Source organism: Mustelus asterias, chromosome 13 (genome assembly GCF_964213995.1).
Source record: "Mustelus asterias chromosome 13, sMusAst1.hap1.1, whole genome shotgun sequence".
Lineage (NCBI taxonomy): Eukaryota > Metazoa > Chordata > Chondrichthyes > Carcharhiniformes > Triakidae > Mustelus > Mustelus asterias.
The window spans coordinates 74,761,021-74,777,637 of NC_135813.1; the positions used below are offsets into that span (position 1 = coordinate 74,761,021).

Genomic DNA, 16,617 nt, shown 5'->3' on the forward strand with positions numbered 1-16,617 from the left:
GTGTTTGTGCGGGGGCTGACAATGTCGCTGATGATGGGGGCATGTGGGATGTGGTCTCCTGTTTCACTGGTAGGTTGGTGCACCCTGCACAATGGCGCCCAAGCGCTCTGAACCTCGCCTCAAAAGCACTCTTATCTTCCACCCCCCACCCCACCCCTCATTCCCTGCTGACAAAAGCACCCACCTGACAGAAACATTGACAGAGTGCTGGAAGGTTGCAGTGCTGCGTTCTCCCAAAAGACCAGCATGGAGAACTCTGGGTTTCATACCCAGGTTAGCACTGCTGCTTCACAGCTCCAGGGACCTGGGTTCGATTCCCGGCTTGGGTCACTGTCTGTGTGGAGTTTGCACATTCTCCTCGTGTCTGCGTGGGTTTCCTCCGGGTGCTCCGGTTTCCTCCCACAGTCCAAAGATGTGCGGGTTAGGTTGATTGGCCATGCTAAAATTGCCCTTAGTGTCCTGAGATGCGTAGGTTAGAGGGATTAGTGGGTAAAATATGTGGGGGTAGGGCCTGGGTGGGTTTGTGGTCGGTGCAGACTCGATGGGCTGAATGGCCTCTTTCTGTGCTGTAGGGATTCTATTATGATTCATACTATTATGACACTGAGAAATCTTTTGGGAGAATTCCGCCCTATCAGTTTGACTAGGCTATTTTATTCAAGGAAACCCCAAGAGAGTTCATAATATTGTATTGGTAGATAAAAATATACTCATTGCTAACTTGGCAAAAGACAGTTTCCCCAAGCATTTGCCCTGCAGGGAAACTGCCCATCAGGGATGGACAGCATTGATCACAGCCCATTATTTCCTGAATAAACTTCATGGAGGAGAGGAACAGTATGTTTTTGTTCTTTAAGATAGTTCCACTTGTACATTTGTTTTATGCAAACCTCATGCATGCTCTGTGATCTTATAATCTTTCGATGTCCTATATTTTGTTTGATGAAAACAGGCAGTTATAATGATTAAAGGATCAACAGATAATTAAAGCATAAACCTTGAGTTCAGTGCTGACGCTTTTCCATTCTATCACAGGCTTCAGGACTATTACAGGGTTGACATGGGCAGTCACTATGTCTTTAACTGCGCATTATTTAGTGCCAATGGATAATTAAATCCTAGTGATAGGGTGAAGGAGAAAGAACATGAGCGATGTTTCATGGATGTTTCATGATGGCAATATATTGCATCACTGTTGTTGTGCACTGTATTTTTTTACCAGCTAGTGACTCCTGCACTTCCATCTGCAGTGAAACAACCATCATTCTGAAAATATTACACTAACAAAATGTAGAAGTAAGCTATTCGGCCGCTTGGGGCCTGTTCTGACGTTCACTCGGATTACACTGATCTGCATCTGTTTCATCTGCCTCTGTTACATTGGCATTAATTGCCTTCCAGAACAAAAATCTATCATTCTTGAAAATTCCAACTGTCCCAGTTTTTACAGCCTTTAGAGGAGCATTCCAGATTTCCACTTCCCTTTCTGTGAAATAGTGCTTTCTGATTTTGCTTCTGAATGGCCTAGCTCGCTTTAGGATATTATGCCCCCTTGTTCTGGATTCCCCAAGTAAAATAATTAGTTTCTCTGGATCTACTCTATAGAGTTTTTTTTTGTCATTTTATGCACCTTGATTAGAATATCCTTCAATAGTCTAAACTCAAATAAATGCAAGCCAAAGTCATGCAACCGGTCATACAAGCATAGCACATGGTTAAGGGCGGCACAGTGATAAGCATTGCTGCCTCACAGGGGCCAGGATTTGATTCCGGCCTTGGGTGACAGTCTGTGTAGAGTTTGAATGTTCTCCCCGTGTCTGCATAGGTTTCCTCCAGGTGCTCTGATTTCCTCCCACTGTTAAAGATGTGCAAGTTGGGTGGATTGGCAATGCTAAATTGCCGCTTAGTGTCCAAAGATGTGCAGGTTAGGTGGATTAGCCATGATAAATCTATGGGGTTACGGGATAGGGAAGAGGGGAGGGCCTGAGTGGGATGCTCTTTTGGAGAGTCAGGGCAGACTCAATGGGCTGGATGGCCTCTTTCTGCCCTAGGGATTCTATGATATACAAATATATGAATTAGGAGCAGGAGTAGGCCATTCAGCCCCTTGAGTCTTCTCTGCTATCTGATAAGATCATGGCCAATCTGATTGTGTCCTCATCGTCACTATCCCCTATACCCTTTGACTCCCTTGTCAATCAAGAATCTTTCTAACTCAGCCTTAAAAATATTAAATGAACTGCCTTTCACTGCCCTCTGCAGAAGGGAAATTTACAAATGGCCCTCAGAGAAAAAGTTCTTCTCATCACAGTCTTAAATGGGAGACACCTTATTTAAAATTGTGCCTCTTAAGTCAGACTCTCCCATAAGAGGAAACATGCTCTCATCCTATCAAGTCCCCTCAAGATCTTGTGTTTCAACAAGATCACCTCTCATTCTTCTAAATGTCAATTGATAAGGGCCCTTACAGGATAACCCTCGTATGCGTGACGATTTGGGGCTATGAATCATGATTAGGTCCACAACTACATTTGCACGGGTAAACAAATTTGTGATAAGGGGGTCGCGAGCAACGGGAGTTGATTGTACTCCAGATGAGATCCAACTAAGGCTCATTATCTCCCCTTTGCCTTCCAGTGCCTGTCAGATAAAGGCCAGCATTTCATTATCCTTCTTGTTTATTTTTCTGTCCACTTTAATGATTGGCCGTGACCTGGACATCTAAATGTTGTTGCCCTTCTACAGTTTCTAATTTTTTGCTTATAAGAAAATGTTACAATTTATCTTTCTTGGGCTCACACTTCCTCAAACTGAGCTTCATTTGCCAGTTTTGCCCACTCACTTAAATGAACATGACTTTTGAAAAATATTCATTATCACTCGGACTTTTGACAATCAACCAAAAACAACACGATGCGGTCCTTAGAAATCGGAAAGTGTCGCTACCTCCCTATTTCCAAAGTGGTTTTGGAAATACCTCATTCTCTTTTATAACCCAATCCAGTCATCATTTTTAGTACTTCCAGGGTGGGTTTAAAATGACAGAACTTGTTGTCTTGGACTGGCTGCGTGAAACAGAATCTGACCTACTACCAGGTCTCTGTTTATTGTAATGCTGTGGTCCTGAGTGTGAAGTCAAAACTGAAATTGGTCTATACTGCAATTGCTCTGTATTCCTGGAATCTACTTTGACTATTTTTGTTCTAGAGCTTGGTATCCTTGTTAAAGATTGTGGTCGTTCTCGAGCAGGGGTGTCATTAGCAGAGTCATTATCACTGTTTGGCCTCTTCCAGTAATCTGCTTTACCTCTGTATTCAGCGATAAAGTCATGACAAGATTCTCTTGTGTTTGAATATGGTGGTTTCACTGTATTTCCTTTGGCAAACGAGAACTGAACGCTACGAGAACAAGATTCATTTGAGCTAATTTTATGTACTGAGGGAGTCCACAGGAGTGGTCGTATCTTTATTTTATCTTCTTGAGCAGTCCACGGTGCCTCCCAGTCTGCATCCTCTTGCTTTGAGCCAAAAAGAGTCTCATCACAGTAGCTGGGCATTCGGCATTTTAACCTTGGTTAAAGAAAAAATAAAGAGAACATAATATTCATTTAATGGACAAGACATGACTTACAATATTTTCTTGATTACATTTTGGCAGCACTTGCTGTGCCTGGGGTCTATTTATTAAGATGGATTGTACTATTTTGTAATAACGAGCAAATTTCTTAGCCATGATTCCAACTGGCATTATACTCACATGACACAGAAGAAACAGAATGGTTTAGACAGAATGTTTCATGAAAGTGTTCCTTCAGGTCATCCAAAAATTTGTTAGCATGATTAAAAACAGAGATGCTGAACTATCAAATCACATGGCTTGGCAAGATGGTTCAATGTAATTGGCCTCAAGATATTGCAATCTATCAGTACATGACTGAAAGTAACTAAATTTCAATTGAAACTGATCATGGTTACATAAGTTGAATAAAGAATTGCCAATTTAGTGGTGCTTTATTATTTATCATTTGGTTGACTATTCTGCAGAAATAGAGGCACCTCTTTAAGTTGGAATTTATTACATGATGCAGGAATCATCATAGAATGTGACAAAACTACATGAACTTGGTATCTTTATTTTCCAATCCAAAGAACATTTGATCAATTAAATCTGGTACAAATGATTTAGCATTTTCACAAAAAGGTTCTTTCACATTTTTACATGTACAAATTCTAAAGAAAATAAAGACATAAGAACTTGGATATGGCCTGAAAATTGATGCAGGCATGACGGCGAGCGTTAAATTTTTATTGAATGTGAGCACTACCCATGTTGTTTATTGGTTGTCTCGATCAACAAGGATTCAATATTCTTGAGTGCTGGCGCCCCTTAAAGGCAGCATGCACGTCTGTGCACTGTGACAACAAGTGTTGCAGGTTTTTTTCAAATCTGAATCAGTGCTGTAATATTTTGAGCAACAGCTGGACATGGGAGCAAGCGAGCACCAAGGTCTGCAGACAATCCACTGGCCTTGGTGGAAAGAGAGACATCCTTAATCTAATATGGGAGTGGGGAGGGAAGTCCTCCAAACACATGCTCAGGAGGTATCAAGAAGAAATAACTGCAATCTTAGAATCCCTACTGTGTAGAAGGAGGCCATTCAGCCCATCGAATCTGCACCTACAACAATCTCACCCAGGCCCTATCCCCATAACCCCATGTATTTACCATCCTAGTCCCCCTGACACTAAGGAGCAATTTAGCATAGCCAATCCACGTAACCTGCACATCTTTGGACTGTGGGAGGAAGCTGGACTACCCGGAGAAAACCCACGCAGACACGGCAAGCTCCACAAAGACAGTGACACAAGGCTGGAATTGAACCCAGGTCCCTGGCACTGTGAGGGAGCAATGCTAACCCCTGTACCACCCTGCTGCCCCAACCACTGTGCCACCGTGCCAAGAATTTTGTTCATTCACATGGTGCAGGAAGATGTCCAATGATCTCAGTCAAAATAATGTACTTCAAAAGCCTCATCCACTGCTCACTTACCTGCCAACAATCTCTATCAGGACTGAACCCAACTATTCATATGCTTTATCTTGTCCTCATACATTTAGCACTGTTGTAAGTCTCACACACAAACTCACAGCTTGCCCACGCCAGCAGTTATTCAACCATGGTAGCCACATTATAAATATATTGCATGACATGACAAAGTTTCCTCTTTTTTGAAGAAGGCTGTGATAAACAGTAAGCAGCTGCAAAGAGCTGGAGGACAAGCCTGTCTGCAGATTTTAACATCAACGGAAATATCAGTGGTGGCCATCATGAGAAGGTGCAGCACAGTGGAGATGAGTTTATTTTCTGTATGCATTGTGTCATGAGTAAATACATAAATTTAGGTTAGAATGTGCATTGTTACAATTCCAGTTGGTGTTACTACTGGATGGGAAGATTCCAGAATGGAACCCTGCTCAAAAGATTGCAACTTATTTTTAGAAAATGTGGATGCACAGTCACAGGGTTGCCAATTTGCTTTTAACAACAAAAATAACATTTATTAAACATGAAAAGTTTGAATTTAATACAAAGCTCCTTAAATCCCATTTATCTTCACAAATGTGCACAGATTTTAAGGATAACACAGGTAATAAAATTTATCTTATGCTATAATGTCCTTGGTAAACACACACTCCACTCTGAAACCAAGTGACAGATGCTACCCAAGTGAAACTGTCAGAAAATCAGAGGTAATTTCAAGTGATCTATGTTTGTATTGTTAAATATTAGAAATAAAGTAAGTGGGTTTAATTTAGCACTTCTGTGTATGAAGGAGTAAAACTCTAGTTAGATTCAAGCTAGATAAAGGTGTTTGCATCTGGGTTTATGGTTTCATGGCTTCTATTATGCTTAGAGAAGATTATGGCGTGAAAAGTAAATAAGCTGGGAGAAGCATAAAGTCGTTGCTTAACAATCTTTAGGGTGGGAATAATTTTTGAGTGTAGTTTTAACTGAATTCATTAGCAGTTGATTTTGGAGGAAACATCTCTCGCAGCTTTGCGAGAAGCCATAGCATGGAGTAATGGTTAAGAAAACAAGTACAGGAAACCTAAATATCAGCTAGTTAAGGAAAGTAGAGAAATGAAGAGAAGTTTCCAAGAAGTCTAAAGTAAAAGGATCGAAGAAGAACTTTGGGAATAGGATGCGATTTATGGAAGCTACAGTCAGACCTGGGAAGAAAAGAGCTGCTGAGGTTGGCTACAGATGAGTCACATATCTTAAGGAATTGTAATGTTTGGTTTCTTTATTTCCAATGTTTGAAGCAATAGTATTCTGTTGGGGACTGAATGAGTTTGTGTGAAAGTATTTAAGACAAAGGAAACCTGAAAGGAGGTGGAAAACCTTTCACTTCCTCTAGCTTCCTAGTTCCATCTGCTATGAATTCAGTTAAAACACATTCACAAAGTCTGTTTCTCCTAATGTGGCCCCTGGTTGCTAAGTAACATCGCATTCTTTCCTCAAGCTTGTGTTTACTTTTCCTGTCGTAAATTCTCTCAGCACAATACAGCCACAGTTTGAACTGAAACCAACCCCCCCCCCCCCATACACGCAAACACCTTTGTTTAACATGACTCCAATTAGAGTTGTACCCATTCCTACGCAAATATTAAATTGAACCCACTTAAATCTAAACCTTTATTCTAATATTTAACATTTTTTTTATCTTGTAAGCAAGAGGATGATTTAATGGTTGGTAATGGAAATGTAAGGAGATTTGCATTATTAGCGAATGGGGAGTTGTAGTTGAATTTACTATATTGCTCATAAATAATTTGATCACATGGAACTGGGGCAGAAAGGGTTTGTCTTAGTTATATCCTCCCTTCCTCTACATCCTGTTGCAATTCCTTTTCCTCCATTTCCTTGTGCTCCTGCTCCCGAGCTTCTCAGCTGATAGGTGGTAGCACGACTGATCCATCATAACAGCCAGTTTGTTTACCATGCAACATACTATTGCATAGCTTGATGTCCAGTTAACAGAGTTGTCCAGGCAGCGGAAGCATTGTTAGATGGTAACAATAGTGTAATCTATTGTTCTTACGGCAACATGCTTCTATTGTGCACTGATTCCAGACAGCAGTGGTTCTATGCCATCAGTGACATACATTGGTAGGTCAAATACAGCTGGCACAAAGGGCTACTGCAGAATAAAGGAATCATGACTACCACCAGAATAATAGATATTCACTTACCTGATGAGCTGCCTGCAGTCACACACCTGCAGCATATCATCATAGAAATCATAGAAACCCTACAGTACAGAAAGAGGCCATTCGGCCCATTGAGTCCACACTGACCACAATCCCACCCAGGCCCTACCCCCATATCCCTACATATTTTACCCACTAATCCCTCTAATCTACGCATCCCAGGACACTAAAGGGCAATTTTAGCATGGCCAATCAACCTAACCCGCACATCTTTGGACTGTGGGAGGAAACCGGAGCACCCGGAGGAACCCCACGCAGACACGAGGAGAATGTGCAAACTCCACACAGACAGTGACCCAAGCCGGGAATCGAACCCAGGTCCCTGGAGCTGTGAAGCAGCAGTGCTAACCACTGTGCTACCGTGCCGCCCAAGGCATTGCTGTCCCTTTAGGTTCAGGAAACCACAACACGCAAAACAATGTTCATGCAGTGAATAGCAACTGATCATAGAATTCCTACGGTGCAGAAGGAGGCTATTCAGCCCATCAAGTCTGCACCGACTCTCCGACAGAGCATTCCACCCAGACCCTATCCTCATAACCCCACATATTTTCCCCTCTAATCCACCCAACCTACATATCTTGGGACACTAAGGGGTAATTTAGCATGACCAATCCACCTAACCTGCACATCTTTGGACTGTGGGAGGAAACACACACAGACATGGGGAGAACGTGCAAAATCCATAAGTCACCCAAAGCCAGAATTGAACCTGGGTCCCTGGCACTGTGAGGCAGCAGTGGTAACCATGACATGGTTACATGATGACATGGAGAACTTGAGCAAACCCTTATGCTTGCTTCACCTGCTTGTCTTCAGTGAGCAGAAGAGATCTCATGCACTTGGTCCGCTCTAAATTTCAGGAAAGAGGATTGCACCCGAACGACTGTGGGTGGATATTGCCTCTTGCTGAAAGCCTTTGTATCCCTTCCCCTTCCATCTTCCTCCCTCTGCTAGCAACTTGTCTTGCTCTGTGTGCCCTCACTTCATTCTCCCAGTCACACTCAATTCCAAGAAAGGCAGCTGCCAGGCCACCCATATCTGGAGGCAGCTTGTTTCATTACAAGCCTTTAAACTACCAAAATATATGTCCAGCACCAGTGAAACTGTTCCCTGTAGAACAGTGGTTCCCAAAGGGTGCGGCGCGCCACACTGGTGCGGCGAGAGAGGATGGCAAGTGTGGCGGGAAGATTCAAGGACAATCAAAGAAACATTTAAACATGGTTTAAACAAGCATTGTTTTATACTTTCTGGATGTCCCATGATCATATTATAAAGTAGTTGTGTTCTATGTTATGAATCAAGCACTGCTAGGAGTTGTTTTGTTTTGGAATGTATTTCTTATCAATAAAAAATTTGGTGTGGCGCGAGAAAATTTTTATTCCGCAAGTGCGGCCCAGTGAAAAAAGTTTGGGAACCACTGCTGCAGGAGATTATTCAAACTTTAGACAAGTAGAGGGAAACACTAAAAGCAACAGCTAGGAGAAATGGTCAAGCAAATAACCTGTATCTAGTGCATGATGTTTTTAAGTAGAGCTCGTGGGAGATGTTCAGATGTTGGAGGTTAAGAGAAGACATTGGCTGAAGCGTGGTATCTGAAGTGGCAACACAGGCTTCAAATCAGCACTACACATTGATTGATGCCATAATCTACTTGTGTGGCATGTTGCTGGCAGTCATTAGTTCACACGCACACATCTACTGTACTAGGGTGGCATCTGGTGCACTTCTCATTGAAAAATGAATTTCAACCTCTAGGTGGCCTCTATTCAAAGCCCCACTGCTACAAAGGCCAATTTCTCCCCTAGCAAGTCATTTCTCAACAAACTGAAAATAATTTGTAAAATAAAACACTGTATACTGTTGTAGAGATTGGCAACAATTCAAACAAGTTTTTATTTTGTACCTTTTTCTTTTAAACTAAACTTCAAAGAGTAGGGAGGAAAAACCACAAAATGAAGCTAGTGTCAATCCATGAGTCACAAACTCAAATTTGTGGCCTATCAGATTATAATACAATCTAATCTAACATAATATAACTATGGTAATATAATATAATTATAATCTGGGTAAACTTTTCACGGAATCTTTTATTAAAACTGTGAAGAATAGATTAGGATTCTGTGAAACGCACAAGGCAGTCTTTATTCACTAACCAATGACAAACTCTGGTACTAAGGAGGTTTAGTAGAATGGTACAAGGGAGGAAAGACAGGAAAAGCCAGGGTTATTACACTTAGAGTAGAGAGGGTTAAGGAGATACTTATAGAAGTGTTCAAAATCATAAAGGATTTGATAGTTTCTTCTTATTTACTCTATCTCCAGTGGTAGGGGGATCAGTAACCAAAACACACAGAATTAAGGTAATTGACAAAAGAACCAGCATTGACATGAGAAGGTTTTATGATCTGAAACACGATGCCTGAAAGGGTGGTGGAAGCAGGTTCAATAATAACTTTCAAAAAGAATATTGAATTAGTAGTTGAAAAGAAAATACTTGTTAGCATATGAGGAAAGAGCAGGGGAATGGGATGATTTGGATGGCTTGTTTAATCAGTTGGCATAGCTGAGTGAGTGGGCAAATGCATGGCAGATGCAGTATAATGTGAAAAAATGTGAGGTTTTCCACTTAGATGGCAAATGCAGCAAGAAAGATTATCTGAATGGCTATAAAATAAGTGAGGGGAATGTGCAACAAGGCCTGGGTGACCTCGAACACCAGCCGCTGAAGATATGCATGAAGGTGCAGCAGGTAAAGAAGGCAAATGTTATGTTGGCCTTCATAGCAAGAGGATTCGAGTACAGGAGAAGGGATGTCCTGCTGCAATTATACAGGGCCTTGGTGAGGCCACACCTGAAATATTGGGTGCAGTTTGGTCTCTTTATCTGAGGAAGAATATTTTTGCTATAGAGGGAGTGCAATGCTATTAAAGGGATTTACCAGAGAGATGGTGGGACTGATGAATGAGGAGAGATTGAGTCAGTTAGGATTATGTTCACTGGAATTTAGATGAATGAGGGGGGAATCTCAGAAACCTATAACATTCTAACAGGCCTAGACAGGGGAGATGCAGGAAGGATGTTCCCAATGGTTGGGGTGTCCAGATCAGGAACCATAGTCTAAGGAGCTAACCATCTCCTCTTCAAGATTATAATAAGGTAAATCGTGGTAGATTATTTTCTCTGGTCAATAACAAGGCCCCCAAGGGGACACAGCTACAATCACAAAAAGAATTAAAGAGGAGGATAAGCAGAAATTTATTTACACAAAGTGTACACAAAATGTCCAGAATGTGGAATTCTCTGCCATATAAAATTGTTCAACCACAGTCCATAAAGCCTTTTATATTAAAAACTTATGCAAATAGGGATTTGGGATTTGACCAGTGACTCATGGTAGAAAATACATCTGCAGACCAGATCATGGACTGGATGACATCCATGCAAAATTCTTCAATTCAGTTCTATGACCTGGAATATCCCCCAAACAAAAATTATTGAGTTGGTTTTACTGCATGCATCATTTTATTTCCCACTCTATTATGCTCAACACATCATTTATCATTCTATTGTCAGGAGAATTCAGTTACTATTCTCATGTGAATCATTTAGCACCTAATGTATTACACTAGAATCCAAACATTCATACATTGTCTGACATTACCTGTATTTATTCTTTTTGATTGGTGTGCTACCACACTTAGATGGGTTTGGAACTGGCCCAATTTCTCCAGTTGCACTTGGCCTTATTTGTGAACTTGGACTCCACAATAATGGGTGTCGAGAACCAGTCTGAGATGTGGAACCCCATGGTGGTTCAAATTCAGCCAGTGAACTTTGAAGCTCATTAGAATGGCCAAATAAAGTTTCATCCACATAGGAAGTCTTTGCTCTAACTCTATAATGACTGCATCCTTTATGACGTACATGACTGGGTTGAAAATCAGTGACTGCTAAATTGCCTGACATTCCTAGTCCTCGAGATGGTTTGGTCGCTTTGGTTTTTTCAAATATAGCGAAGTCAATCTAAAGATGAGATAAATGAAGAAAGTTTTTTTAAAATATTGAATATTTTCAGTAATTCTATGCATCAGCGTGTTATGAGGCTCTGAAAATTGTCAAGACATATAATTATTTCAAATTGTAGCTCCTGTACCAACACCTGGATGAGGTCAGCTAATTCAGCAGAGACCAGCAATCAAACCTAGGAACTTATTGATTCTTGTGGCTAAAAATTTCCAGGCATACCTTAGTAAGCCATTAGTGATCCTTAGCTGTTTTTAATATATCAATCAGTGAAACATTCCATGTGTAGCAATCTCAGTATCAACAATTCAAAGATACTGCATTGGTAGATTGTACTGTCAGTGAAATTAACTGGTGTGCCATGTAACATAACATGGTAGCTCAAATAATACATTAAAAAATCCACATCCTCCCACCCCCCCCAACAAATAGAATGCCATTTCTGGATTATAGGAAGCAATATTATGGCACTCTGGTCCACTCCTCTATGATCCCAACAACTCATCCCCATCCCTCAACATCATCCCATGCAATTGCAGGAGGTGTAACACCTGCCCTTATAACATATCTCACCCTCCAAGGCACCAAATGTTTTCCAGGTGAAGTAGCAATTTACTTGTACTTCTTTCAATTTAGTATACAATATTCGCTGCTCACAATACAGTCTCCTCTACAGTAGACCGGATGACCAGGTTAGACATAGAATGTCATTTGTGACTGTGATAACAAGCATCACAATACTGTGCCAAGGCAGAAACCTGAGTGGAGGAATTCAAGCATAGAATTCCAGGAAAGATGAGCACGAATTTGGGGTTTGGGAGACACCTTGGAGGAGAGATTGAGGTTGGAGAAGGAATGTGGACAGAGAAAGGGGTCAATGGCTCTTTTTCTGAAGAAAACGTGATGACAGAACATTTAAAGAAGGGCAATAGTACCAAAGAGAGAATTGTTAACTGTGCTATTAACTGCTACTGTAAGTGAATAGGGAGAGAGTGGACACAGAAGGAAGCAAGGTTAGGAAGGGGAAAGAGGGCTGTGGATGGAGAGTGATAAGAGTAATCAGAAATGACTTCATCTGTGATTGACAACATGGAAGTAGCATGGTCATGTAAGGTGGCAAGTGGTTATAAATAAGGGTTTGGGACTTTATTTGGATGGAGAGATTAAGGAAGAATGGGAAGGAAATGAACTCAAAGGAGAACATGATGAATTGAAATGCAGGCTGAAATCACTGAGGATGAGAAGTTGGTATCTTGGTCAGAAAATTTTTATGATATTTGAGTGGGCAGTAGAAAAGTGAGGATTTTAAATTTGGTCAAAATTGTGGTCTTTCCCAAGTCTTATATAATTGCAGCAAGACGTCTTTACACTTCCAAACCCCTTGCGAAAAACAAAGACCAACATATCATTTGCTTTCCCAAATTGCTTGCCGCCAGCAAGGTAGCTTTCTGTGATTTGTACTCTTGGACACCTCGAGTCTCCGTACAAACCGACGTTACGAAGGGTCATCCAGACTTGAAACGTTGGCCGGAATTTTACCGTCCCATCCGCCAGGGAAATCGGAGCGGATGAGGGGGCGGACCATGGAAAGGTCTGTTGACCTTGGGGGGGCGGGATTTTACAGTTTCAGGACAAGCGAGACTGCAAAATCCCGCCCGTTGGCTCTGTTCTCTCGCCACAGATGCTGTCAGACCTGCTGAGATTTTCCAGCGTTTTCTGTTTTGGTTCCAGCATCCGCAGGGATTTGCTTATATTTAATTTTGGCGTTGGGGGCGGGGACGCATTCTGCTTTCCCATCCTCCTAACAAAGTGAATAACTCCACACTTTAACCCCACAAAATGCCTCTATTAGCTGCCAGCACAAATCTCCCAAGTCTGGGCCCATCTCGCCAAAACAGGGGAACAAATGAACGACGCGTACACTGATATATTTTGCCCTTTACTCTTCCAGCGAAGTGGATCCCGAGTAATACAGGGACCCAGTGGACGAGGCAACAGTACGACTCATACCTGTCCAGGTGAGCTCTCGCTGCACAGGTAATGTGCCCGCCTCGCGCCGCCGTTGCGACAGCAGCAATCACCAGGGCTGTGGAGCGAACCATCACCGGTAGGGAGGGGGAAACCATTGGCACGACAGCCAGACGACAGACATGACAAAACACCCCCTCCCCCCAGCCTTAAAAACACTTTAGACACTATAATAACCTTAGCACGGGTAAATCAAAGAAAATAAATCTTCATCAGCGTTGTTCCAACAGTGATGATGTGTATTCTTCCATTCTCCCCCTTGTTGCTAAGAAGAGAATGGGCGCACCCAGTAACCTCTGACCTTTCTGGGAGCTGCGGCGCACGCGCCGTTCGGTTGAGCGAGAGAGAGAGGGGCACGCGTGCGGACGGCTCGGGCAGTTTGGATTCAGTCGGCGGGGAGCCATGGCGCAGAAGAAGAAAGGGCCCAACAAATGGCGGAAGCCCCGGGCTCACTCGAAGCCTCGCCACCGGGACGTAGATGTGGAGAGTGACGGCGGGGAGTTCCAGCTGGCCCCGCTAACCGAGGAGGATGACGGCACGGACAAGGTTGGTGGGCCGGGAGCAGGAGTTATTTTTTTTTGCCGGTGAGGCCGACATGCCTGTCAAACCAAAATAGTGCGGAAATCGGAAAGCCGAAGCCGGTAAGATTCAGCAGGGCGGCAGCAGCTTTAATACGTCTCATCAATACTTTTCCCCGTATCCCAGTACTTGTGACAATAAATCCATTCAATCCCTACAGAGAGGGATCAGAGCTAACGTTTCAGTTCACTGGCATCTCTGCCAAACTGGAAAAATAATCGCAGGTTTTAGGCAAACTTGGGAACGCTGGAAAGACGTGAATGGGTAGGAAGGCAGGAGGCTTTAAATGACAATAATGGTGTAAGTTCATGGTACTTGGTAATTTTACAAAGTTCATTTATTAGCTTCACAAGTAGGCCTACATTTAACACTGCAATGAGGTTACTGTGAAAACCTCCTAGTTGCCACACTCTTGGTGCCTGTTCGGGTACACTGAGGGTGAATTTAGCATGGCTGATGTACCTAACCAGCAAGTCTTTCGGACAGTGGGAGGAAACCCACACAGACACGGGGAGAACGCACAGACTCCACAGAAAGTGACCCAAGCTGGGAATCGAACCTGGGTCCCTGGTGCTGAGGCAGCAGTGTGAACCATTGTGCCACTATGTCGCCCTATCTGGTGAATGTAAATATTTTAGCTTATTTCTTTAGGATCTTTGTTGAAAAGGGCTGAGTGGCTCTGATCTTTCTCATCTCTCTTCTGTGACAGCTAACTAACAGCGTAAGATTTTTGTTCAAAAAGTTGCCCTCCATTCAATAAATGTAGTGTATGGCACAGAAACAGATGATTCAACCCTATTAGTCTATAGTGATATTCTTGCTTCACATGAGCTTCCACTCACCCGACTTCATCTGAAGCTATCAACATATCCTATTTTTCTTTTCATGCCTTTACCTGGCTCCCATTTAAATGCATTGATCCTATATGGAACATTCTTTTAAAAAATCTGTTAACCAAAGCCTTAAGAGTAGCTGGTTTTGTGTATTGAGTCAATGATTGTTTATCCTTGCTGATGAACTGATGCCTGATATGAATCATTGTGGATTTATATTTATTGCTGAGATTACCTCTGTAAATCTAGCCATGCAGACTGTGATGCCTTAATTCAAAACTCATCTTACATGGTACCTTTAGATATTTTTCATTATCCTACAGAAAACAAGGAAGCAATAACATTCAGTTGTGAGGATTTGCACTAAAAAGTTTGTTTTTAGTTTGAATGTACACTAGAAATTGATTTTGCTCAGAATCTAATTAATTGTAAATGAAGTTATTTCAGAGATAACTTAAATGTAATTATCTGGGTTTAATTACTTTCACAGTGCAGCTTCAGACATTTACCAAGCTTTCCTTCAGCCGATTGTCCATCAGACGTGGAACCAGACACCCGTGAGATGGTCCGACAACAGAATAAGAAGAAGAAGAAGTCAGGAGGCTTTCAGTCAATGGGTACACCCAACAGCTTCTGATACTTGAATTACTTTTTTGATCATTTGAGCCACTAAAGTTCTAGCAAGTTAATTTATGTAGTCCTTGACAAACCAGTTATGACCTAAGTAGTTTGTTTTTCCATTTAGTAGACATAACCCCGATGTTCATTTTCTTAAAACATAATCTAGATACTGTAGTATGCTGTTCTCAATTCATCTAGAGCTGTGCTCTATGGCATTTGTTAAAAGTGGTGCAGATGTTTCATATTCGGCTTCATCTCAGTGTTCAACAACCTAAATAGACGATCAGCAAGGGCACAAAATAGTATTTCTCCCAACAGAAGCAGTTTCTTTATTACAAGATGCTGCAACAAAGAACAGCACAGGAACAGGCCCTTTGGCACACCAAGTCTGTGCTGACACAGATGCCTCCCTAATCTAATATTTTCTTGCCTCTATGTGGTCCATATGCCTCTATTCCCTGCCTATTCATGTGTCTATCCAGATGCCTGTTGAACTTTGTTATAAAATCTGCTTCCACCACTACCTCCGGCAGCGCTTTCCAAGCATTCGCCACTCTCTGTGTGAAAAACTTGCCCTTGCATCTCTTTTAAACTTTCTCCCTCTCACTTTCAACCAACCTGGTGGCACTGTGGCGCAGTGGTTAGCACTGCTGCCTCACAGCAGCAGGGACCTGGGTTCGATTCCCAGCTTGGGTCACTGTGTGGCATTTGTGCGTTCTTCCCACATCTGCATGGGTTTCCTCCGGGTGCTCCGGTTTTCTCCCACACTCCAAAGATGTGCGGGTTGGGAGGGTTGGCCATGCTGAATTGCCCCTTAGTGTCAGAGGACTAACTAAATGCATGGGGTTATGGGGATAGGGCCTGAGTGGGACTGTGGTCATGCAGACTCGATAGGCCGAATGGCTGCCTTCTACACTAATATTCTATTCTATGCCCCTGAGTAATTGACTCTTCGACCTAGGGAGAAAAACTCTGACTATCCACTCTATCCAAGCCTGTCATAATATTGTAAACCTCTATCAGGTCCCCCTCATCCTCCGACACTCCAATAAAAACAGTCCAAGTTTGTTCAACCTTTCTTCATAGTGCATATCCTCCAAACCAGGCAACATCCTGGTAAATCTCTTCTGCACTCTTTCCAAAGCATTAATGTCCTACTGGTAGTGTGGCGACTAGAATTGTACACAATACTCCAAATGTGGCCTAACCAAAGTCTTATACAACTGCAACAGAATTTTCCAATTCCTATACTCAACGC

The 16,617-nt window shown here is 42.3% G+C and overlaps 2 protein-coding genes across 2 annotated transcripts in view; one reads left to right on the forward strand and one right to left on the reverse strand.

Moving 5' to 3' along the window:
• Nucleotides 1–1,616: 1,616 nt before the first annotated feature.
• Nucleotides 1,617–13,382, reverse strand: LOC144502757 (RBPJ-interacting and tubulin-associated protein 1-like). Its single transcript, XM_078227021.1, has 3 exons — nt 13,309–13,382; nt 10,937–11,298; nt 1,617–3,569 (listed from the first exon to the last, which is right to left on the reverse strand). Exons 2-3 carry the CDS (start codon nt 11,239–11,241, stop codon nt 3,014–3,016), a joined length of 861 nt encoding a protein of 286 aa, XP_078083147.1. The 5' UTR covers nt 11,242–11,298; nt 13,309–13,382; the 3' UTR covers nt 1,617–3,013.
• Nucleotides 13,383–13,653: 271 nt separating this feature from the next.
• The window catches only part of ddx54 (DEAD (Asp-Glu-Ala-Asp) box polypeptide 54), a 33,988-nt gene continuing 31,024 nt past the window's right edge, over nt 13,654–16,617 (forward strand). The window contains exons 1-2 of the mRNA XM_078227022.1: nt 13,654–13,872; nt 15,229–15,355. Coding sequence (XP_078083148.1) covers nt 13,729–13,872; nt 15,229–15,355 — 271 coding nt within the window. The 5' untranslated portion in view covers nt 13,654–13,728. The remainder of the gene's footprint in view (nt 13,873–15,228; nt 15,356–16,617) is intronic.

Coding starts and splice junctions, on each gene's coding strand:
- LOC144502757 (XM_078227021.1), bottom strand. CDS start 11,241: ATGTCAGGCAATTTAGCAGTCACTGATTTTCAACCCAGTCATGTACGT. Junction 3,570..10,936: donor ATCAAAAAGAATAAATACAG/GTAATGTCAGAC, acceptor TCTTTAACCAAG/GTTAAAATGCCGAATGCCCA.